The following is a 24,246-nucleotide window of genomic DNA, read 5'->3' as shown; positions in this document are numbered from 1 at the left end:
TCACCATGGTGACACTGTACTGCTAGGGTGACAGTATGTAAAAAAAACAAAACAAAAACAAATCAAATAAAAAAAAAAAAGTTTAAAAATTATAATTTTGGTTATAAACTAATTTGTGTTATTTTTTTTTATTTATTTTTTTTTACTAAACAGATAACGGAATATATTTCGGCCAAGATTTATGATGAAATACTATTTATTTGCAAAATTTTATAAGAAAAACACTTTTTGTTTTTCAAAATTTTTGGACTTTTTCATTTACATAGCAAAAAAAAATAAAAATCACAGCGGTGAATAAATACCACCAAAATAAAGCTTTATCTGTCTCAAAAAAATGATAAAAAATTCATATGGGTACAGTGTTGCATGACCGTGCAATTGTCATTCAAAGTGTGATAGCGCTGAAAGCTAAAAATTGGCCTGGACAGGAAGGGGGTAAAAGTGTCCGGACTGGAAGTGGGTAAAGAAAACACCAGCTTGTAGGAGTTTTCATTTTGCTCTAAGGAGAATGCAGAACCCCTCTGACCTCTGTCTGGACAGTGCTGATTGGCCCTGTGCTGATCACATGCACACTCCCAAGAAAGGAAAAAACTTTTCTAGCAATACACACCAATCTCAGCATGTGCAGAGTGACACCACACAGTGTCTTATCAGGAGATAAGAGGGGGGCACTGAAAGAAGGGGAGGATCGTAGATGAGTGTCCTCATTTATCATAAACTCTTTTTCAGGGATATACCGCTCTAAAATATAGATCATTGACAATCAAATTTATTAAGAGGTTTGTTTATTGAAAAAAAAACCTCTTAATAAATTTGATTGTCAATGATCTATATTTTAGAGCGGTATATCCCTGAAGAAGAGTTTATGATAAATGAGGACACTGTCATCTACGATCCTCCCCTTATCTCCTGATAAGACATTGTATGGTGTCACTCTGCACATGCTGAGTTTGGTGTGTATTGCTAGAAAAGTTTTTTGGTTTTTTTTTTTGTTTTTTTTTGGGTTTTTTTTTTTCAATAAAGTTGTAGATGGATGCAAAACCCAAATAATATAAGGTAAAGGACTTGCACAACTACCATAGATATTCTGTAAAGTGTCTCATTATGTCAAGAGATACATCTTCTCCTAAAGGGAAGCCAGCATTCTGGTGTGCAAAGACCACAGGGGCCGCACCTCAACAACTGTAATAAAAAATATATATCTGATATGATAATTGGTGATAGAGAACACAGGGAAACCATCAGCTAATAATCTATGTAAGTCAATAGAGGTCAAATGTAAGGAACTAGGGATGACCACAGTTAACCTCTTCCATGCCGCCCTATAGCAGGAACACACTGCTGCGTAAAATCGCATACGTGATTTTGCATTTGAGGGGGGGGGGGAGGTTGTGCGCGCTACTACTCACGGCCTCGGCTCTCGATCACCAGGTCCCAGCCGGTGATCGCCAAGTATCACTGATGGGGGAAAGACCTGTTTGTAAACCAATACAGCGCTCTTCCCTGTCGGCTCCTGCACACTGCTTTGTATGGCTCTGCATAGCAGTGTGCTTACAGTGTAAAACACACAACACACAGTTAACCCATTGATCGCCTTAGATGTTAACCCATTCTTGCCTGGTGATTTCCGAGTATTACCGATGAGGGTGGAGACCTGTGTATATAAGCAGATCTCTCCCTTCAGCTCCTGCACACTTCTTTCTATGGTTGTGCTTTACACTGTACGTACACTGCTTTCTATGGCTCTGCTATGCACAAACACAGCATGAAACAGTTAACCCTTAGATCGCCCCACGTTCCTGCACAGTGCCATTAGTACAGTGTCAGTGCTTTTTATTAGCACTGATCACTGAATGGGTGTCACTGGGGATGTCAGTGACACCAGGTCAGTTCTTTCAGTGTCAGAATGCCTGCTGCAGTCCCGCTCTAAGTTGCTGATCGCTGCCGTTACTAGTAAAAAATAAAAAAAAAATTCCAGTGTGTATATACCCCCCTTGTGAAGTATGTTTTGTGTAGATAGTGTCATGGCGCCCTCCCTTGTATCCATCTTCCCGTGTAAACAGTGCAGCACAGACATCTTTTTGTATTGGCGTCACATATGAACAGAATTCCCAGAGCATTTGTTTACAGTGTGGTAAATATTTACATACCAGTCCCCCCCCTCCCACGTCGGCTGCAGCAATGCGGGGGTACTCCTCTGTGCCTCGCGCACAGTTATCTCCTTTTTGTTTACTTGTGATCTGTCTATATGGATAATCAGATTTTGTTTTTTTTTTCTCTCCTAAAACGGAATGTTTTTACATGGTAAAGTGTAACTAGTATCTCGATTGCTATTACAAGCAGTGGGAGGGGACATTGCTTTAAAAAAAAAAAAAAAAGTCATACTTGCTGTGTGTAATGGTTTTAATCACTGATTCTCCTCTTCTCGGGTCCCCCGCCGGTGTTCCTAGCTCTTCCTTCCTGTTGGGTGCTTGCTATGGGGGCACCCAAGCAGGCACGCTCCCGAGCCGCTTCTTCTTGTGTCCATTTACACACTGAGCCGCAGCTCCGCAGCCCCCCCAAGTCTCCTCATTGGCTCACTGGCTATGACAGCAGCAGGAGCCAATGGCTTCCACTGCTGTCTCTGCCAGTGTGGAGGCAGGCACCCAGGAGAGCCAAGGTTCTCGTTCATATTGCTGGATTGCGATGGGGCTCAGGCAAGGGCGGACTGACCATTTGGAAACTCGGGCACTACCCGAGGGCCCGGGGTCAGTAGGGGGCCCCATGAGATGCCCCTGGTACCTTTTTCATAGTTTTTTTTTTTTTTTTTTTGTTTGTTTTTTTTTTAGTTTGGGCAAGGACACAGGGGCCCCATGATCCCTTATTGCCCGGGGGCCCCATGAGTTGTCAGTCCACCCCTGGGCTCAGGTAAGTAGGGAGCGAGGGGGGTTGATGCACACAGGTTTTTTTTTTACTTTTTATGCATAAAGATAAAAAAAAAACTTTTACAACGATCAGGGATTTGGGGGGCTTTATTGACCCCAGATTCCTCCATAAAGAGTACCTGTCGCATGCCTACTGCTGTCACAAGGATGTTTACCTTTTTTTGGGATCACTTTTATTGCTGTCCTAAGGAATGTAAAGCAACAGTGTAAAAATAAATAAATATCAAAGCGCTCCCATCTCCCAGTGCTTGCACGCAAACGCAAGCGTCGGTCCCGCACACATACAAACCACAATTTGTCCTGGTATTGCAACGAACGTCAGATCCTGGCCAGTAAGTCTAGCACCAGACCTCCTGTGTAAATTTCAAGTGGTCACCTGTAAAGGCTTTTTACAGCCTTACCTAGTAATAGTAAATCTTTTGCTGTTTGCTGCCGTTGCATGGGCTGATGCCGTTTTATAGCGTGATGTCTTTGGTATTTATTTACTCAACATAACATCATCTAGGTTACCAAAAATTTGGGGATTGCTTTTTGGCTGTTAAAATTTTAAATCGTGCTCCCTGCCCCCCCCCCAAAAAATTGCGTTTCAAAGACCGCTGTGCAAATACCGTGTGGCATAGAAAACTGCAAAACTCACCATTTTATTCTCTAGGGCCTCTGCTTTACAATAAAAAAAAAAATTGTTTGGGGGGTTCTAAGTAATTTTCTAGCAAAAAATACTGATTGTTACATGTAAACAAAAAATGCCAGAAAAGGCCTGATGTGGAAGTAGGGTAAACTTATGGGTCTCTTTAAAGCGGAGCTCCACCCAAAAAGGGGAAGTTCCGCTTTAAGGACTGCTTCCCATTAAGGATTGGCACCTTCGGCGGGCGGGGGGGGGGGGGAGCTGGTACCCGAATTTGGCAGGTACCCGCTCCCACTTCCGGTCCAATCGCCTAGGCGAGCGGATGGTGTCCTCCCTCCCTCTCGGTAGTCTTTTGGGACACGTGACAGGTCCCAGAAGACTACAGGACCATTCATGAAGCGCTGCGCTACTCACGCATGCGCAGTGGGTACCCAGCTGTTAAGCCGCAAGCTGTCACAGCCGGGTGCCCACACTGAAGATGCCGGCCTCCTGGAATACAGGACGGCCGGTGAAACGAGCTACGGGGGACACACCACGGGACCGAGTGACAGGTAAGTGGCTGTTTTTTTAAAAGTCAGCAGCTACAGTTTTTGTAGCTGCTGACTTTTATTTTTTGACAGCGTGAGTGGAGCACCGCTTTAACCACTTAACTACTGCACTATAGCCGAATGACAGCTACAGCATCCAGTTCTGGGAGGGCGTCATGATGTCCTCCCCAGAACGCACCCATAGCTCTGTCATTGCTGTGTCCTTTGGACACAGCTGATCACATGACGTGGTAAAAGGCCAATCGCAGCTGACCACTATGTAAATACATTTGCCGGTTACCGGCAACTTTCAGAGCAGACATCTGCACTGATTATCAGTGCAGCCCCAACAGTGCAGCCTATCGGTGCCCTTGAGTGCCTGGAAAATTGGAAGAATTTACCTCTGGAAAATTTTATAACCAAAACAAAGAAAACTTTTTTTTTTTTTTTTTTAATTTTCGCTCTTTATTTCGTTTATAGCGCAAAAAATAAAACACCCAGGGGTGATTAAATACCACCAAAAGAAAGTTCTCTTTGTGTGAAAAAGAAATATAAAAATGTCATACGGGTACTGTGTTGCATGACCGCGCAATTATTCAAATTGCAACAGCACTGAAAGCTGAAAATTGGCCTGGGCAGGAAGGGGGTAAAAGTGCCCGGTAGGCGAGGGGTTAATTGCTATTATTCCATTAAAAGTATGTGTGTGTTTGACATTCAGATGAAAAAAAAACCCATTTAAGAGAATACAATTCCTGAGTGTGATGAATAGGGATCCAGTCACGGCGTCCCGTCTCCGGGCACACAGGCTTATTGTCGCTGTGTGGTCACATGACCCGCGGTGGGACAGCTGCCAGTAGCTGCACCAGGCTGCAGGGAGCAGCTCATGCAGTAGATGCAGATGCCGGTAGTAGCCCTGGCAGCTTCTTTTTCAACGTTTTACAGATCTTGCTGCTGCGTTGCTTTTTCCAGCTCAGGCAGAGTGTCGGACGTTCAGCTTGGCTGTGAAAATTGACGCAGCACAGACATTTATCCCTGCAGCCTCCAGTGCTTTTCGTGTTTACAAATCGCAGGGACTCCCGAGCTGCAGTGTCATTTCACTGTTCACTAATGCCAGACTAGGAGCACGTTCACACCGTCTGTTTAGCGGCATTGATCTGCATAGGTTAACACAAGGGCGCTGGTTTTTGTGTTTTTTGTTTCGTTTCGGGTTTTTTTTGTTTCATTTCGTGCTTTGTTTTTTTGTTTCATTTTTTTGTTTTGCTTCGTGTTTGGTTTTTTTTTTTTGGTTGTTTTTGTGGTTTTTTTTAGTTTTTCATTTTTTTTTGTTTGTTTCATTTTTTTTGTTTCGTTTCGTTTTTTGTTTCGTTTCGTTTTTTGTTTCGTTTCGTTTTTTGTTTCGTTTTTTGGTTTTTTTTGTGACCTGTTTACCCCCTAGCGTTGCAGTGCGATGCATAAGAATTCCACACGTCTGCTTCTTATGTCAGACTGGCCATTCCTTTAGAATAAAACAGGTGGTGGTTTTTGTTGTGGTGTTTTTGGCTTTTTGTTTGCCCAAGTTAAGTTGGAACAGGGAGGTTGGCCTGCACCCCGTGTGTTCTGGTGTGCATGTGGTTGGCTGAGCTTTAAAGTGGTTCTAAAGACTCAAGGTTTTGCTATGTATGAAGGTAAAAAAAATAAAAAATATACCTCTGCGCAGCATCCCCCCCCCCCTCTCCCCAATACTCATCTAAGCCTCCTCTCTATCCAGCAATGTGCACTTGGAGTCTCAGCTATCCTGGGACTCCCTCTCCTCATTGCTGAGAGAGAAGCGGGAGCCATTGACCCCCACTGCTGTCGATCACAGCCAGTTGCCAATGAGAAAAAAGAGGGGGCGGGGTTGAGCCACAGCTCCATGTGTGCATGGACACACAGAGCAGCGGGTGCCCCCATACCAGCAGCTTGCTCTGGGGGGGCACCCGACAGGAGCTGGTGGGGGACCCAAGAAGAGGAGGATCCGGGCTGCTCTGTGCAAAACAATTGCACACCACAGGTATAGACATGTTTATTTTTTTCTTTTAAAAAAAAAAAAAAAAAAATGCCTTTAGAATGGCTTTGAAGCCTCCTTCATACCGGCGGTAAAAACAGGCAGCTGCGCCACAGTAACGGTGCCTCCCAACCACCCACTTAGTCTAAAACACAGCAGTAGGCTGTTCACATGCCCTGATGCTTTGCATTGCGACAAATTTTACCGCATCATGTATTATTATACAGGATTTATATAGCGCCAACAGTTTTCTCAGTGCTTTACAATATAACGGGAGACAATACAGGAACAATACAGTTCAATACAAGAGGGATAGGAGGGCCCTGATCCTCGGAGCTTACAATCTAGGAGATAGAAATGACAGGCAACCTGGCATCTCGTACTCACCCCTTAAGGTGAACAGGGCCTCCTCCATGAGCACAACACATGTCGCACTTTTGCAGCGCATTAGCCCCTTTGTAAATTGTCGTTGGGCCAACAAATAAAAACATTTAGGCAATCAAGAGGCGGCAGGATCACCTCCTGAATGACTGACAGCAGCTGCTTAGCTGCACTCAATCCACCACGGATCACTTTTCAGAGCTACTGTGAATCCAGCCTAACCTGTCGGTGCCCAGAGGTTGTCAAAGCTTATGTGCCCAGGCCACGTTCTGCAGCATCTGCCCGTCGCTACACACAACTCCTAATTTACATACCCAGATCTTTTTTTATACAGATTTCGTCTATTGACGGACACTGCTCTCTTGTTCTTCAACCACTGAGTTATGCTGCCACCTGCTGGAGTAAAAAGCAAAGTACAAATGAAAGCTCAACCTAATGGCAGCCCCTGCTGCTGGACAAACCCATCTCTTTGCTCATTAAAACGTGAAGTGATCCTCACACTGGTGGTCAGTGGGAGAAATGCTCCTTACACTGGTGGTCAGTGGGAAGAATGCTCCTTACACTGGTGGTCAGTGGGAGAAATGCTCCTTACATTGGTGGTCAGTGGAAGAAATACTCCTTACACTGGTGGCCGGTGGGAAGCATGCTCCTTGCGCTGGTGGCCGGTGGGAAGCATGCTCCTTGCGCTGGTGGCCGGTGGGAAGCATGCTCCTTGCGCTGGTGGCCGGTGGGAAGCATGCTCCTTGCGCTGGTGGCCGGTGGGAAGCATGCTCCTTGCGCTGGTGGCCGGTGGGAAGCATGCTCCTTGCGCTGGTGGCCGGTGGGAAGCATGCTCCTTGCGCTGGTGGCCGGTGGGAAGCATGCTCCTTGCGCTGGTGGCCGGTGGGAAGCATGCTCCTTGCGCTGGTGGCCGGTGGGAAGCATGCTCCTTGCGCTGGTGGCCGGTGGGAAGCATGCTCCTTGCGCTGGTGGCCGGTGGGAAGCATGCCCCCTTCTAGATGTCAAAATCTAAAGCTAAATCATGCCTCTAACTGCCAGTTGGTGTTGGCCCCAGAAGTATGCGGGGACAATCAAATGAGAGGTCAACCAGCCACAGTTCAAAGAGCCCTAGTAACCCCTAGAGGAACCTTGATTGAGAATAGCTGTTGTAGAGGGAACCAGCAGGTATGGTCCATACATAGTTGCATAGGTCCAAGCTGGAAAAATGTAACTACGTAAAACAAAATATACCATAATGGAATTAAAGTCTGCAGCCTGTGTGCTTCTGCTTGGTATGTGGCATGCATGCGCTGTTATCACTGAGTGAGAGATCATGTGCTCCTGATATGCGCAGTCATGTGACGTTTAAAGTGCGTACTCACCCGACTGGAAGCTCAAGGAAGCGGCATCGAGCCACAAGGTTGGGTGGCTATTATGAGAACAAACCTAAGGTGACTTTTTTTGATGCTGTAGGTTTTTGTGGTCAAAGCAAATACTTTTAGCTCTTCTTTCTCTTGTACTGTGTAGTAATGACAGGCTGTGAGTGGGCACTCACCATCAATGTTCTCCTCTTCTCTCCACAGATTGCTCGGGAGCATGGAATTAGGTTTTTTGAGACTAGCGCAAAAGCAAACGTAAACATTGAGAAGGCATTCCTCACGTTAGCAGAAGACATACTTCGAAAGGTATGAGATTCATCATCTTCTGTCTGTCCCACCTTTGTCTCATCTCTTCCGATATCAGATTCCCACGGGACCCATTCATAACTCAAGACTAAAACACAGGGTGAATGTACAGCACTATATCCAGTGGTACTGGTCACACCTATCCAAATGTCCATCAAACAGACGAGAACAAGGGACATTTTTAACCGTTTTTGGTATAAGTGCCATTCCTTGACCCTCTACAGTACTGAAAAATCTCACTGGACACCGGTGGGGTGTATTTACTAAAGCTGGTTCACTCAGAATCTTGTGTACTTCTTCATAGAAACAAATAGGCTTCCAGGTTTTATTGCTAAAGCCTGATTGAACAAATTGAGGTTAGAAGCTGATTGGCTACCATGCAGAGGTGCACGAGTTTCTGAGTGGCCGGGTTGACCTCTGTGGCCGGGTTGACCTCTGTGGCCGGGTTGACCTCTGTGGCCGGGTTGACCTCTGTGGCCGGGTTGACCTCTGTGGCCGGGTTGACCTCTGTGGCCGGGTTGACCTCTGTGGCCGGGTTGACCTCTGTGGCCGGGTTGACCTCTGTGGCCGGGTTGACCTCTGTGGCCGGGTTGACCTCTGTGGCCGGGTTGACCTCTGTGGCCGGGTTGACCTCTGTGGCCGGGTTGACCTCTGTGGCCGGGTTGACCTCTGTGGCCGGGTTGACCTCTGTGGCCGGGTTGACCTCTGTGGCCGGGTTGACCTCTGTGGCCGGGTTGACCTCTGTGGCCGGGTTGACCTCCGTTTTAGTAAATCTCCCTCTGTGAGTTTCTCGTAGTGTTCTTTAGAAGCCACAGCAAGTCAGAACCTGCCTCATTTCCAGGCTGGAGGACATCTAGCGGTTTCCTCCCCATCCTTGACTGTCCATGGCCTGCCTCTTTCAATCGTTGGGTTTCAGTTCTTTCAATCATGGAGTAATCAGCATCACATCTGGGTGATAACCTGGGGCGGTCTGCATGCAAATTCAGCTTCCTTACAAACACCCACTCCAGACTGATACCCATCAAAGCATTTTGATATCTGCAGAACTCCTTCCAAGAGCCAGCCCAGTGCTTGAGGGCTCTTGAGAGGAGGGTACTGTAATGTTTTTAGGAAGCTATGGTGAGCACCCTGCCAGCCATGATGTGCCTGCACTGCCTAGAGAAGCACTGAAACCCAGTGATAACATAACTGGGTTCAAAATAATGTTGTTGATGAGAGGGGAAAAGGAGGGAAAAATATAAGCTGGTTAAAGCTCAGTGCATGTAAGACAAAGGGATTTTTTTTTTCCTTCAGGTTGACGTACACTTGAACCAGGAAAATAATCTTTCAGTACAAAAAAAAAAAAAAAAAAAGGCATGCAGTGCTCAAATGGTTTTGAAGCAAGAATTGAAAGTCCATTAGCTATCTTCCAAACCATTTGAAGGCTGTAATTACCACAGTACTGGGAGGTGACCAGACACTTCAGAAGCAAGAATTGTCCACAAAATGTACAGAAATTGGCAGTTTGTAAAAGGAAATTCCACTTTCTGGGGAAAAAAAAAAACTACTGATATAACATACATGCTGCATAGTTTAGTGTTCTTCAGAATGGACCTTCATTTTCAGCCTGCCGTCTCTGTAATTATATAAAATTTTCCGAAAATGTTAGTCATTTCTAAATGGAAACTTTGCACCCAGATTCCCTAGAAATCTCATCACTTGTGTGGTTTCCTTTCCACGTTACTCACAAATCATGTCTGAGCTGTAGGACAAAATGCAACCCTCACCATAAGGTGTGTTTTTTTTTTTTTTTTTTTTTTTTTTTTTTTAAGGAAGGTTACGCTAAAGATATTTTTTTCTACAGGGCAACTTGACTCATTACAACACTGATTGATCACAGTGAAGGCAGAGACCCTCCCATTTAGCAATCAGTTGTCGTACATGGTCAAAACCGTTTCTTCCGAAATGTACATTATAGGGTTAGAGGTGTGTGTGAACACCAGGCCATCACACCATATAAATGTCAATGGCTTTGGAATGGAAAGTCCAACAAGCTCCTATTGGAGTTGTGGCTATAACACTCTCTGCTCTCCTGGAAAGGCTTTCTATAAGATTTTGGAGAGTGTCTTGGGGAACTCGTGCCCATTCAGTCAAAAAAGAGCTCTTTTTTGAGGTTGGGTCCTGATGTCGGGTGAGAAGGCCTGACTTACAATCATTGTTCCAGTTCACCCCAAAGGTGTTCAGTAGGGTTGAGGGTAGGGCTCTGTGGAAGACACTCAAGTTTCTCCATACCAAACTGGTCAAATCATGTCTTTATGCTGATCTCATCCATCAGAACTTGACTTCTTAAATGGTGGAGAGCAGCATAAAGACATTGTTTGACCAGTTTGGTATGGAGGAACCTGAGTGTCCTCCACAGAGCCCTGACCTCAACCTTACTGAACACCTTTGGGGTGAACTGGAACAATGATTGCAAGTCAGGTCGTCTCATCCATCAGAACCTGACTTCTTAAATGGTGGAGAGCAGCATAAAGACATGGTTTGACCAGTTTCGTGTGGAAGAATGAGAGTGTCCTATACAGATCCCTGACCTCAGCCCTACTGAACACCATTGAGATGAATTGGAACACTGATTGCAAGCCAGATCTTCTCATCCATCAGAACTTGACTTTTTAAATGGTGGAGAAGATCTGGCTTGCAATCAGTGTTCCAATTCATCTCAATGGTGTTCAGTAGGGCTGAGGTCAGGGATCTGTATAGGACACTCTCATTCCTCCACACAAAACTGGTCAAACCATGTCTTTATGCTGCTCTCCACCATTTAAGAAGTCAGGTTCTGATGGATGAGACGACCTGACTTGCAATCATTGTTCCAGTTCACCCCAAAGGTGTTCAGTAAGGTTGAGGTCAGGGCTCTGTGGAGGACACTCAGGTTCCTCCATACCAAACTGGTCAAACAATGTCTTTATGCTGCTCTCTACCATTTGAGGTCAGGTACTGATGGATGAGAAGACCTGGCTCGGAATCAGTGTTTCAGTTCATCTCAATGGTGTACATTAGGGCTGAGGTCAGGGATCTGTATAGGACACTCTCATTCCTCCACACCAAACTGGTCAAACCATGTCTTTATGCTGCTCTCCACCATTTATGAGGTCAGGTACTGATGGATGAGACGACCTGACTTGCAATCATTGTTCCAGTTCACCCCAAAGGTGTTCAGTAAGGTTGAGGTCAGGGCTCTGTGGAGGACACTCAAGTTCCTCCATACCAAACTGGTCAAACCATGTCTTTATGCTGCTCTCCACCATTTATGAGGTCAGGTACTGATGGATGAGTAGACCTGACTCGCAATCTGTGTTCCATATCATCTCAATGGTGTTCAGTAGGGTTGAGGTCAGGACATATGCATTCCACCACACCCAACTCCTCAAACTATGTTTTATGGATCTGGCTTTGTACACAGGGGCACAAGCCAAACAGTAAAGGGTCTTCCCCCGAACTGTTGCCACAAGGTTGGAGGAACACAATTATCTACATTTTTTTCTTTGTGTGCTGTAGTAGTAGCAGTTCCTTTCACTGGAAGCACCTGAATGCAATCATTTGGAGGGGTCTACCTAACTTGTAGCTATATAGGTAGGGGTGTGAGGGTCAGGCTGTATGGTGTATAAAACTGTCCCATTGTGGTTGAAGCAATGTCTAATAATCCTTTCTTGGTCTTGTCTTGCAGACTCCAGTTAAAGAACCCAACAGTGAGAACGTAGATATCAGCAGCGGCGGTGGCGTGACAGGCTGGAAGAGCAAATGTTGTTGAGCCTTTTATTTGCATCGTTCACCACCCACCGTCCCCCCTTCCCTCACCCTTTAACCCACCCCCCACCCAACCACTTCTCGTCCTCGCAGCATAAACCACTCTGACCCCCCCCCCCCCCCATCCCCTCCATTTTAACCTTTGAATGTCCCCCTTCCCCCCCATATCATATTAACATCCTTCTCTCCAACTAAGCGAGTGCTTGCTGGTCTCATTCTTCTTCGGGTGTATAGAGAACGGAGGAAGACGCAGCTGAAAGTCGATAAACCATGTTTGTGACATTTTCTCATTTTAACGCTTTATCCTCCTCCCCCCGTCACTACATTTTGGTTGTATCCTCATGTCCCCCCTCTCGTTCTGTTATCACTAAAAAAGAGAAAAAAAAAATTTTTTTTTTTTTTTTTTTTTGAAGACGGAGGCACCTACAGCAACTACTGCTACTATTCTGGAAAATGAAATGTGTATCACAATAAAACTTAGAGTGAATCACTATTGTGGTGTCCATCTTGACCGCAGGAGTCATTGAGTGGGTTGAGTACGCCAGCGGCTTAGTATCACTGCATAGTGTGGAAAAAAAAAAAAAAAAGTGTCCCAACACTGGAAAAAGGGAAATCTGTTGTGTGTTCTCGGCTAGCCCACATTTTAAACCAGATGATCTATTTGATGCAGTCTGTTCTACCCAAGGATCATGGTAATACGAACTACTGAAATCTCATATCCTTTAAAGGAGAAGTTCACTCTTTGGGAAATTGCCTTTCAAGTAAAGCCACGCCCTCCCGAGTACAGCGTACCTCCCAGTTTTAGGCATCTTCAATGTGTGGCCTTGCCTAGAACCTCAAGGCCTTTGCCAAGGAAAAGCTCAAGCTTGGTCTTTTTTCCTACTGCACATGCACACTGGGGTGAGGGATGCTCATAGTAGCCTCTGTCCATGCAGTGGATTATAGCTCTTTTGTAATGAATGGGACTAGACTGCACATGTGCAATAAGAGGAGGACCTTGCAGGGACATTTCCAAGCAAAGGTTGTGCATCAACAGCTGGAGGGTGGATATTTAATGGCAGGCTGCACTCAAGTTGGTGGAAGCATTATTAAAAGATATATCTATATCAAAACTACAGTTGTCCTTAAGCTGAAATCCAGGAATTCAGCTACTTTGTAAAAACTGCAATCATACCATGAGTTAAGGAGGTGCCTTGTAGACTTATCTCTGTTCAAATCTGGCAGGTTTACTGTGTTCCAGGAAGAGAACTTCATGCTGCTCACTGTAATTTCAGTCCCTTCAAGAGCAGAGACACTAAAACTGCTATGCCTTGCCCTTTTTTTTTTCTGACTATTCACAGAAGCCTTTTGTATTATTCTGACTATTCACAGAAGCCTTTGTATTATGTGACCTCAAAGCCTTCTGTGAATGGGCATCAGAGGGGAAGGGCAGGCACAGCTGTTTGTGCTTTTCTCCTTTTAGTGTCTTCTGGGAGTGCAGTAAACTTGTCACATATAAGTAATAGAGATGAGTCCTGGAGGTAACATGCACCTAATTGGACTTAACTCATAGTTTACCTGCACTTTTTTCGAAGTTGCTGAATTCCTGGTATTCAGTTTTAAATCCTTCTAAATGTTGACACACGGGTTGATTTGCTACAGGGTGGTGTAGCTGTGCATAGCATCCAATCAGCTTCTAACTTCATCTTGTTCAATTAAACTTTCAGTATAAAACCTGGAAGCTGATTGGCTACCATGCAGAAGCTGCACCAGATTTTGCACTCTCCAGTTTTAGTAAATCAACCCCATACTCTCCACTCCCATGCCACTCCTTTCAGCTGCTGGAAGTAAAAGAAATACCTGCACTATCACGTACGTGGGCATCATGTTACTCGCTTCATTTCCTCCTCCTTAGCCAATCGGCAGCGCCAGTAGGGAGGAAGTCCCTTGGCCATTAGAACTTATACAGAGCCTTCTTCCCTAGATCCTGTCAACCGGATGGAGTGAATGGGGAGGGCAAAGGAAAAAAAGGGAGTATGTGTGGTTGGGGAGAGGAGCTCTAAAGGGAACTAAGGAAGAGCTCCAGCCAAACGGTTAACTTAACAGCTCAAATAATACTTTATGGTTTTACATGCCAAACCATTTGTAGTTCTGTCCAGCCTTTCTTGTGATTTACAGGCAGCTCCTAAGTTACAAGCATACAACTTACATGCGACTGCTGCTTAGAACAGAGGCAGCGTGATGCCATGCTGGTCCTGGAAACCGCTGATTGGCCATCATGCTGCCACTGACTGTCTGGAGGACCTGTCGGCAATCCCACATTACTGCATGGCCAGTTAACCACTTGCCCTCCAGAGGATTTACCCCCCTTCCTGACCAGGCTATTTTTTGTGATACGGCGCTGCTTTATTTTTAACTGGCAATTGCACGGTCATGCAACGCTGCACCCAAATGAAATTTGCATCCTTTTTTTTTCCCACAAATTGAGCTTTCTTTCGGTGGTATTTGATCGCCTCTGCGTGCTCTAATTTTTTGCGCTAGAAACAAAAATAAAATGGCAATTTTGTAAAAAAAAAATCTCTATTTTTGATTTTTTGCTATTAAACATATCCACTAAAAAAATCTAATTTCATCAAATTGAGGCCAAAATGACATGTCTTTGCTAAAAAAAAAAAAAAAAAAAAAACAATCCCAATACGTGTAAATTAATTGGTTTACGTGAAAGTTATAGCGTTTACAAATGGTGATATATATACTGGAATTTTTTTTGTTTTACTAGTAATGGTGGCAGTCAGCGACTTATAGCAGGACTGTGGCGGGCATTCTGACACTGGGGGGGGAACTGACTTTGTGTCACTGACATCCCCAGTGACACCAATACAGTGATCAGTGCTAATAAATAGCACTGACACTGTACTAATGGCACTGGGCAGGAAGGGGTTAACATCTGGGGCGATCAAAGGGTTAACTGTGCCATTTCACAGTGTGCTTTACACTGTAAGCACACTGCTTTCTATGGCTCTGCTATGCAAAGCCATAGAAAGCAGCGAGCAGGAGTTGACGGGAGAGATTTGTGGTGTTTATATGCAGGTCTCTTCCCCCCATCGGTAATACTTGGAGATTGTCGGGTGCCAGAGGGGAATCACTGGCCAGCACCCAGTGATTGAAAGCCAAGGCACGAATGGTGGTGCAGGTAGCCCCCTACCCAGAACAGCAAAATTACATATATATATGATTTTGTGCACCTGTGCCGCTCTGTAAAAGTATTTCTGCTATAGGGTGGTGTGGAAGCGGTTAATCCTTCCCTATGCTATCCAAAGCTTAAATTATTTTTTGGCTGGAATTGCACTTAAAAATGTACCTGTTCCAATTAACATACAAATTCAATCGAAGAACAAACCTACAGAACCTTTCTTGTTTGTAACCCAGAAACTGCCTGTACAAATCCTCACCTTCTGGATACCCAGTGTAGGCAGCCGCAATGCTGAACAATGAGGTTTCAATGAGTTGGTCCACTCAGGAGTATTGAAGCCATCCCTGGAAATGTCACCTCTGGAGCCAGAGCTGTGAGGGAGCCACTTCCATCCCTGGATACGTCACCCCTGGAGCCAAAGCCGTGTGGGAGCCGCTTCCTCTCATCCATGCCCATCCCTGGATACATCACCCCTGGAGCCAGAGCCGCGTGGGAGCCGCTTTCTCTCATCCACGCCCAGCCCTGGATTCGTCACCCCTGGAGCCAAAGCCGTGTGGGAGCCACTTCCTCTCATCCATGCCCATCCCTGGAGCCAGAACTGTGTGGGAGCTGCTTCCTCTCCTTGCCCATACCTGGATACGACACTCCTGGAGCCAGAGCCGCTTCCTCTCATCCACGCCCATCCCTGAATACGTGACCCCTGGAGCCAGAGTCGTGTGGGAGCCGCTTCCTCTCATGCACGCCCATCCCCGGATATGTCTCCTCTGGAGCCAAAGCCGTGTGGGAGCCCTTTCCTCTCATCCACGCCCATCCCTTGATATATCATCCTTTGAGCCAGAGCCGTGTGGGAGCCGCTTCCTCTCATCCACGCCCATCCCTGGATACGTCACCTCTGGAGCCAAAGCCGTGTGGGAGCCCTTTCCTCTCATCCACGCCCATCCCTTGATATATCATCCTTGGAGCCAGAGCCGTGTGGGAGCCGCTTCCTCTCATCCACGCCCATCCCTGAATACGTGACACCTGGAGCCAGAGTCGTGTGGGAGCCGCTTCCTCTCATCCACGCCCATCCCTGAATACGTGACACCTGGAGCCAGAGCCGTGTGGGAGCCGCTTCCTCTCATGCACGCCCATTCCTGGATACGTAACACCTGGAGCCAAAGCCGTGTGGGAGCCGCTTCCTCTCATGCATGCCCATTCCTGGATACGTAACACCTGGAGCCAAAGCCGTGTGGGAGCCGCTTCCTCTCATGCACGCCCATTCCTGGATACGTGACACCTGGAGCCAAAGCCGTGTGGGAGCCGCTTCCTCTCATGCATGCCCATTCCTGGATACGTAACACCTGGAGCCAAAGCCGTGTGGGAGCCGCTTCCTCTCATGCATGCCCATTCCTGGATACGTAACACCTGGAGCCAAAGCCGTGTGGGAGCCGCTTCCTCTCATGCACGCCCATTCCTGGATACGTGACACCTGGAGCCAAAGCCGTGTGGGAGCCGCTTCCTCATGCACGCCCATCCCTGGATACGTGACACCTGGAGCCAAAGCCGTGTGGGAGCCGCTTCCTCTCATGCACGCCCATTCCTGGATACGTAACACCTGGAGCCAAAGCCGTGTGGGAGCCGCTTCCTCTCATGCACGCCCATTCCTGGATACGTGACACCTGGAGCCAAAGCCGTGTGGGAGCCGCTTCCTCTCATGCACGCCCATCCCTGGATACGTCACCTCTGGAGCCAGAGCCGTGTGGGAGCCGCTTCCTCTCGTCCACGCCCACTCTGGTCCCAGAGCTGTGGAAGATGTAGTTCGCAGTACGGGGAGAGAAGGAATGCTATAGCAACAAAGACATATATTGATATAGAGGTTTAAAACAAAAAAAAGAGCATAGAAAACTGCAGAGGCCTGTTGAGTGCAGAGTTCAATCTGATCAAAGCTTAAAAAGGTAGGTATAGACAAGTGATGGCGAACTGCTGGCATGCAGAGCCATCTCAGTGGGCACGGCAGGAAGAAGAGGAAGATGAGCGCACACTGACTGGCCATCCAGATCTCATCCACACCGCACCCCTTATTAAACTACATCTCCCACATGTCTCTGGGGCCAGGGTGGGCGTGGACGAGAGGAAGCGACTCCCACATGGCTGTGGCGCCAGGGATGATGTATCCAGGGATGGGCGTGGATGAGAGGAAGCGGCTCCCACACAGCTCTGGCGCCAGGGGTGACGTATTGGGATGGGTGTGGATGAGAGGAAGTGGCTCCCACATGGCTCTGGTGCCAGGGATGATGTATCTGGGGATGGGCGTGGATGAGAAGTGGCTCCCACACTGCTCTACAGCCAGTGGTGACATGTCTAGTGTGGATGAAAGGAAGCGACTCCCACACTGCTCCAGGGCAAAGGGCGACGTGTTCAGCGCTGATGGGAATGAGCTGCCAGGTTGGAAGCCACACCAACACAGCCGGAGGTGAGATTAACTGTTTCCCAACCGTGCTATAGCCGAAAAACGGTTATAGTGCAGTTGTCTAGTTCTGGGGGGGTGTCCATGGACATCCTCCCAAAATACTCCCCCGGCACTGTCAGTGATAAGGTTTTGTTGCAGTTTGTGCACTCGAGCTCAAAAAGGTTTGCCATCAATGGTCTAAGGCATTTAGTAGGGCATGCTGTGTTTTTAGAAGTTGTAATTTTTTTTGTCAATTATTTTGAAAATGAAAACAGTTTATTTTTTCACAAATTTTTTTTTTTGTTTGCCCTACTGTCACCAGTGCAGTACAGCTTCATCATAGGACTGGTATGGTGGTAAAGCGTCCATTTACTTATTTGCTGTGCACTAATATGCATTGCATTGAAGTTTAGATATTGTTGGGCGTAGTGGTAGGAATAGTGCCCCATCATTGGGCTTAGTGGGAGGAATAGTGTCCCATCATTGGTGTCAGTGGGAGGAATAGTGCCCCGTCATTGGGCTTAGTGGGAGGAATAGTGTCCCATCATTGGTATCAGTGGGAGGAATAGTGCCCCATCATTGGTATCAGTGGGAGGAATAGTGCCCCATCATCGGTATCAGTGGGGGAATAGTGCCCCATCATTGGGCTTAGTGGGAGGAATAGTGTCCCATCATTGGTGTCAGTGGGAGGAATAGTGTCCCATCATTGGTATCAGTGGGAGGAATAGTGCCCCATCATTGGGCTTAGTGGGAGGAATAGTGTCCCATCATTGGTGTCAGTGGGAGGAATAGTGCCCCATCATTGGGCTTAGTGGGAGGAATAGTGCCCCATCATCGGTATCAGTGGGAGGAATAGTGCCCCGTCATTGGTATCAGCGGGAGGAATAGTGCCCCGTCATTGGTGTCAGCGGGAGGAATAGTGCCCCGTCATTGGTGTCAGCGGGAGGAATAGTGCCCCGTCATTGGTGTCAGCGGGAGGAATAGTGCCCCGTCATTGGTGTCAGCGGGAGGAATAGTGCCCCATCCTTGTACTCCATGGGAGGATTACTGTCACTGGCCACTTTATTAGGTCCACCTGTTCAATTGCTTGGTAACACAAATTGCTAATCAGCCAATCGCATGGCAGCAACTCAATTCATTTAGGCATCTAGATGTGGTGAAGACAACTTGCTAAAGTTCAAACCGAGTATCAGAATGGGGAAGAAAGGGGTTTTAAGTGGCTTTGAAATACTCAGACCAGCTTGTCTGCCACCAACTATGCCACGTTCAAAGGCTGATCTACTGGGATTTTCACACACAACCATCTCTAGGGTTTACAGAGAATGGTCTGAAAAGGAGAAAATATGTGAGCACCAGTTGTGTGGACAAAAATGCCTTAGATCTTTATCAGAGGTCAGAAGAGAATGGGCAAACTGCTTGCTGTTTTGGATGGAAGGTTTAAAATTTGGTAAAAACAACTTGAAAGCATGAATCCATCCTGCCTCAATGGTTCAGGGTGGTGGTATTATGGTGTGAGGGAAATATTCTTGGCACTATTAAAGTGGACCTAATAAAGTGTCCGATGAGTGTAATGCCCCATCCTTGTACTCTATGGGAGGACTAGTGCCCCATCGGTTGGTTCAGTAGAAGGAATAGTGTGCTGACTTTTGGGTCAGTGGAAAGAATAATGCCCCATCGTTGGTGTCAGTGGGAGGAATAGTGCCCCATCATTGGTGTCAGTGGGAGACATAATGCCCCATCGTTGGACTTAGTGGCAGGAGAAGTGCCTCATCATTGGGCTTCGTGGCAGGAATAATGCCCCATCGTTGGGGTCAGGGGCAAGAATATTGCCCCTTTGTTGGGCTTAGTGGCAGGGATAGTGCCCCATAGTTGGGGTCAGTGGGAGGAATAGTGCCCTATCATTGGCGTCAGTAGCAGGAATAGAACAAACAAGAGATCCCTGTGCTCAAATCCATACAGCTAGTGCATGCATTTATCCATCAGGTGCTAAAGGGGTGTAACCACATTAACTCTAGAAATTCTGAAGGACCCTCTGCACACTGGTATATACCCTTTCAAGCAAACTATGCAACAAATAGGGACATTTGGTTCACACATATTGCAATACATGTTTAAGCTGGCCAACTGCGTCAAAGTAATCCCTCTATGGCCAGTCCTACTCTGCTCTGCCTACGCAAATGCTACTGTGGACACAATGCTAGCATAGGGGAAAAGACACAATGGGGAGAGCTACAAGGTTCAGGTCTGGCTACTGACCCAACAGCTTAAACCACATGTGGTTACACCCCTTTAGCACCTGATGGATAAATGCATGCACTAGCTGTATGGATTTGAGCACAGGGATCTCTTGTTTGTTGTATTGTTGGGTCAGTAGCCAGACCTGAACCTTGTAGCTCTCCCCATTGTGTCTTTTCCCCCTATGCTAGCATTGTGTCCACAGTAGCACTTGTGTAGGCAGGGCAGAGTAGGACTGGCCATAGAGGGATTACTTTGACGCAGTTGGCCAGCTTAAACATGTATTGCAATATGTGTGAACCAAATGTCCCTATTTGTTGCATAGTTTGCTTGAAAGGGTATATACCAGTGTGCAGAGGGTCCTTCAGAATTTCTAGTAGCAGGAATAGTGCCCCATCGTTGGGGTCAGTGGCAGGAATAGTGCCCCATCGTTGGGGTCAGTGGCAGGAAAAGTGCCCCATCCTTGGGGTCAGTGGTAGGAGTAGTGCCCTATCGTTGGGGTCAGTAGCAGGAATAGTGCCCTATCGTTGGGCTTAGTGCAGGAATAGTGCCCCAGCAGTGGGCTTAGTGGCAGGAATAGTGCCCTATCGTTGGGGTCAGTGGCAGGAATAGTGCCCTATCGTTGGGGTCAGTGGCAGGAATAGTGCCCTATCGTTGGGGTCAGTGGCAGGAATAGTGCCCTATCGTTTGGTTTACTGGCAGGAATAAGTGCCCCATTGTTGGGGTCAGTGGCAGGAATAGCACCCATTTGTTGGAGTAAAAAAGCGAAATAGTGCCCAAGGGCCAGATAAATGCAAAGGGCCACAGTTTGGAGACCAGTTCTCTAGATCAGGGGTGTCAAACGGGCGGCCCTCCAGTTGTTGCAAAACTACAAGTCCCATCATGCCACTGCTTTGAGAGTCATGCTTGTAACTTTCAATCTTGCAATGCCTCATGGGACTTGTAGTTTGGCAACAGCTGGGAGGGCCGCCAGTTTGACACCCATGCGTCTAGATTCTAGAAGTTGGAAATCACCATAGTAGACACAGCTACTCCAGTGATCTCTCCTAGGGGTCTCGTGCCAAAAGGCTATCCTGCTGGTTTGTGAACACAGGTTATTCACTCATCATGGGCACCCTCCAGAGGATACTTTATACTTTCTCAGTGAATGCAGATCATTTTCTGATTGGTTTGAGGTAGGGCTGGTGACGTTACAATCTCCACTTCATCCAATCAGAGAAGACTTAGCGGTCAATGAGAAAATATAAAGTGCCTGTGCAATGCATATACTGTAGTTGCAGCACATTTGTAAAGCGTAAAAGACCCGGACATCTACAGAAGTACTCAAGCTCAGTACAGTGAGGAGACGCTCAGCCACAGAAAGACATCTAGTGGAAATGTTTCATAGATGGCCGTACGTCCGTCAGTGATGATCCCGGCCGTGGTGGATCCTAGCCCACAGTCGTCATTCCTGTGAACACTCAGCACGTGGAACGCCCGATCCTGGATCATCAACCTGTGAAGTTGTTCAAGAGACGAATCTCTGTGGGAACGGTGAACACGATGATGACGAAGTGAAGCCTGCTGTCCTAGGATGGTTCAGGTGTACCGACAAATCTGACTATGCTGAAGCTTTCCAGGCTTTAGTTAAACGCTGGGATGTGTATAAAAGTAGCAGGGGAGTTTGTCGGAAAATAAATGCAGTTTCCACTCCTTGAAATTTGTCCTTTAATTATACACTGCTCAAAAAATTAAAGGAACTCTTTAATCAGAGTCTAGCATCAAGTCAATGAAACTCCTGGGCTATTTATCTGGTGAGTGAAGTAGCAGAGGGGGTTGTTAATCAGTTTGAGCTGCTTTGGTGTTAATGAAATTAATAAGAGGTGCACTAGATGGGCAACAATGAGACGATCCTGAAAACAGGAATGGTTTTACAGGTGGAGGCCACTGACATTTTTTCCATACTCATTTCTTTCTGGTTTTCACTAGTTTTTCATTTGTCTAGGGTCAGTGTCACCACTAGTGGCATGAGGCCATACCTGGACCCTACAGAGGTTGTACAGGCAGGCCATTTCCTCCAGGATGGCACATCAATACGTTCCATTGCCAGAAGGTTTGCTGTGTCTCCCAGCACAGTCTCAAGAGAATGGAGGAGATTCCAGGAGACAGGCAGTTGCACTAGGAGATCTCGACAGGGCCATAGAAGGTCCTTAACCCATCAGCAGGACCGGTATCTGCTCCTTTGTGCAATGAGGATCAGGGTGAGCACTGCCAGAGCCCTACAAAATGACCTCCAGCAGGCCACTGGTGTGAATGTCTCTGACCAAACAATCAGAAACAGACTTCATAAGGGTGGCCTGAGGGCCTGACATCCTCTAGTGGGCCCCGTGCTCACTGCCCAGCACTATAGAGCTCGATTGGCATTTGCCATTGAACATCAGAATTGGCAGGTCCACCACTGGCACCCTGTGGTTTTCACAGATGAGAGCAGGTTCACCCTGAGCACATGTGACAGATGTGAAAGGGTCTGGAGAAGCCGTGGAGAACGTTCTGCTGCCTGTAACATTGTTCAGCATGACCGTTTTGGTGGTGGGTCAGTGATGGTCTGGGGAGGCATATCCATGGAGGGACGCACAGACCTCTACAGGCTAGACAACGACACCCTTACTGCCATTAGGTATCGGGATGAGATCCTTGGACCCATTGTCAGACCCTACACTGGTGCAGTGGGTCTTGGGTTCCTCCTGGTGCAGGACAATGCCTGGCCTCATGTGGTGAGAGTATACAGGCAGTTCCTGGAGGATGAAGGAATTGATACCATTGAATGGCCTCCACGCTCGCCTGACCTAAATCCAATAGAACACCTCTGGGATATCATGTTTCGGTCCATCCGACGCCGTCAGGTTGCACTTCAGACTGTCCAGGAGCTCAGTGATGCCCTGGTCCAGATCTGGGAGGAAATCCCCCAGGACACCATCTGTGGTCTCAGGAGTGTGCCCCGACGTTGTCAGGCATGCATACAAGCATGTGGGGGCCATACAAACTACTGAGGACCATTCTGAGTTGCTGCAATGACATTTCAGCAAAATGGACTCGCCTGCTGCATCATTTTTCCACTTTGATTTTCGGGGTATCTTTGAATTCAGTCTTCTGTAAGTCGATCATTTCATTTCCATCAAACGATGGGGCGTCCTTACGTTCCTAACACATTACCCAGTCCATGTCAGTATAGAGATCCAGCAGGAGATTTTCCCCCATTGAGATCTGATGGGTTTTCAGAGTGTTCCTTTAATTTTTTTGAGCAGTGTATAAACTCAAAAGTCCCAGTTTGACTTGAACGCCCCTCGTAGCAGCAGCATGTTCAGCTCCTTCATGTGGTCGTTGGTCTTCTTAGCTGATAGACCTGATAAGCAACCCCAATGGTCAACTGAAGGCGCTGAAATGGCAGGAGATTCACCAATAACTGATTTTCTTTGCAGGGTGACACCTGTATGTTATTTACTTATTGGGGTGGAAATCATTTTTTGCTGTATTGGGCTGATCCACTGGGGTTGAGTTACTCAAACTGGAGAGTGCAAAATCTGGTGCAGCTCTGCATAGAAACCAATCAGCTTCCAGGTTTTATTGCCAAAGCTTAATTGAACAAGCTGAAGTTAGAAGCTGATTGGCTCCCATGCACGGCCGCACCAGATCTTGAATTCTTCAGTTTTAGTAAATCCCCCCATAGCATCACTTTTAAGTTCATCTGTAACATGTGGTGGGGGCAAGGAGTGCACGGCGCCCTCTACTGGCCTCTCAGTGGCTAAAGATAAATTCAACAAAATTAATATTACTTTTTTATAATACATACATGGCTGATTTATTTGCACAGCCGTCACCATGGCAATGCAGGATTTTATCTGGAGGAGACTCGTTTTTTTTTTTGTCGCTGACACCTTAAGTCTTTATTTCATGCGTAACGTAAAGCTTCAGAAGGCTACAGACAACCTTCATTGTAGGAAAGGACATCCGAATTAAACAAAAATTGCACACAAGTGCTACTTCTACGAGGGAAACTCCACTTTTTATTTTAAAAAAAGTAATTTTTTTTTTGTTTCTGATTTATCTTTAAAAAAAATATTTATATATATATATATATATATATATATATATATATATATATAAATAATATCTCACTGTTGTAACCATAGCAACTATGTTCCATCAATGTGTACAGAACATCACCGGAATGTTTCTACTTGAGTGATTAGCTCTTTGTTCCTCCTGACAATTTTCCTTCTAAAGTAGTGGTCTCCAAACTTTGGCCCTCTGCTTGGCTTTATCTGGCCCTTGGGGCATTATTACATCCACTAACAGCAACAATGGGGCACTTTTCTTCCATCTGACACCAACAAAGGATATCATTCCTCCCACTGACACCAATGATGGGACACTATTCTTCCCACTGATACCAATGATGGGGCACTATTCCCCCCACTGATACCAATGATAGGACACTATTC

The 24,246-nt window shown here is 46.6% G+C and overlaps 1 protein-coding gene across 1 annotated transcript in view; it reads left to right on the top strand.

The window, feature by feature from the left end:
- RAB10 (RAB10, member RAS oncogene family) overlaps positions 1-12,417 on the top strand; it is a 122,522-nt gene extending 110,105 nt beyond the window's left edge. Inside the window, exons 5-6 of the mRNA XM_089655658.1 lie at positions 8,043-8,144; positions 11,851-12,417. Coding sequence (XP_089511784.1) covers positions 8,043-8,144; positions 11,851-11,934 — 186 coding nt within the window. The 3' untranslated portion in view covers positions 11,935-12,417. The remainder of the gene's footprint in view (positions 1-8,042; positions 8,145-11,850) is intronic.
- The last annotated feature ends 11,829 nt before the right edge of the window (positions 12,418-24,246 follow it).

Source organism: Staurois parvus, unplaced genomic scaffold, assembly GCF_062004578.1.
Source record: "Staurois parvus isolate SC_StPar_1 unplaced genomic scaffold, SC_StPar_1.0 ptg000860l, whole genome shotgun sequence".
Lineage (NCBI taxonomy): Eukaryota > Metazoa > Chordata > Amphibia > Anura > Ranidae > Staurois > Staurois parvus.
This window is presented reverse-complemented; position numbering and strand designations above follow the sequence as displayed.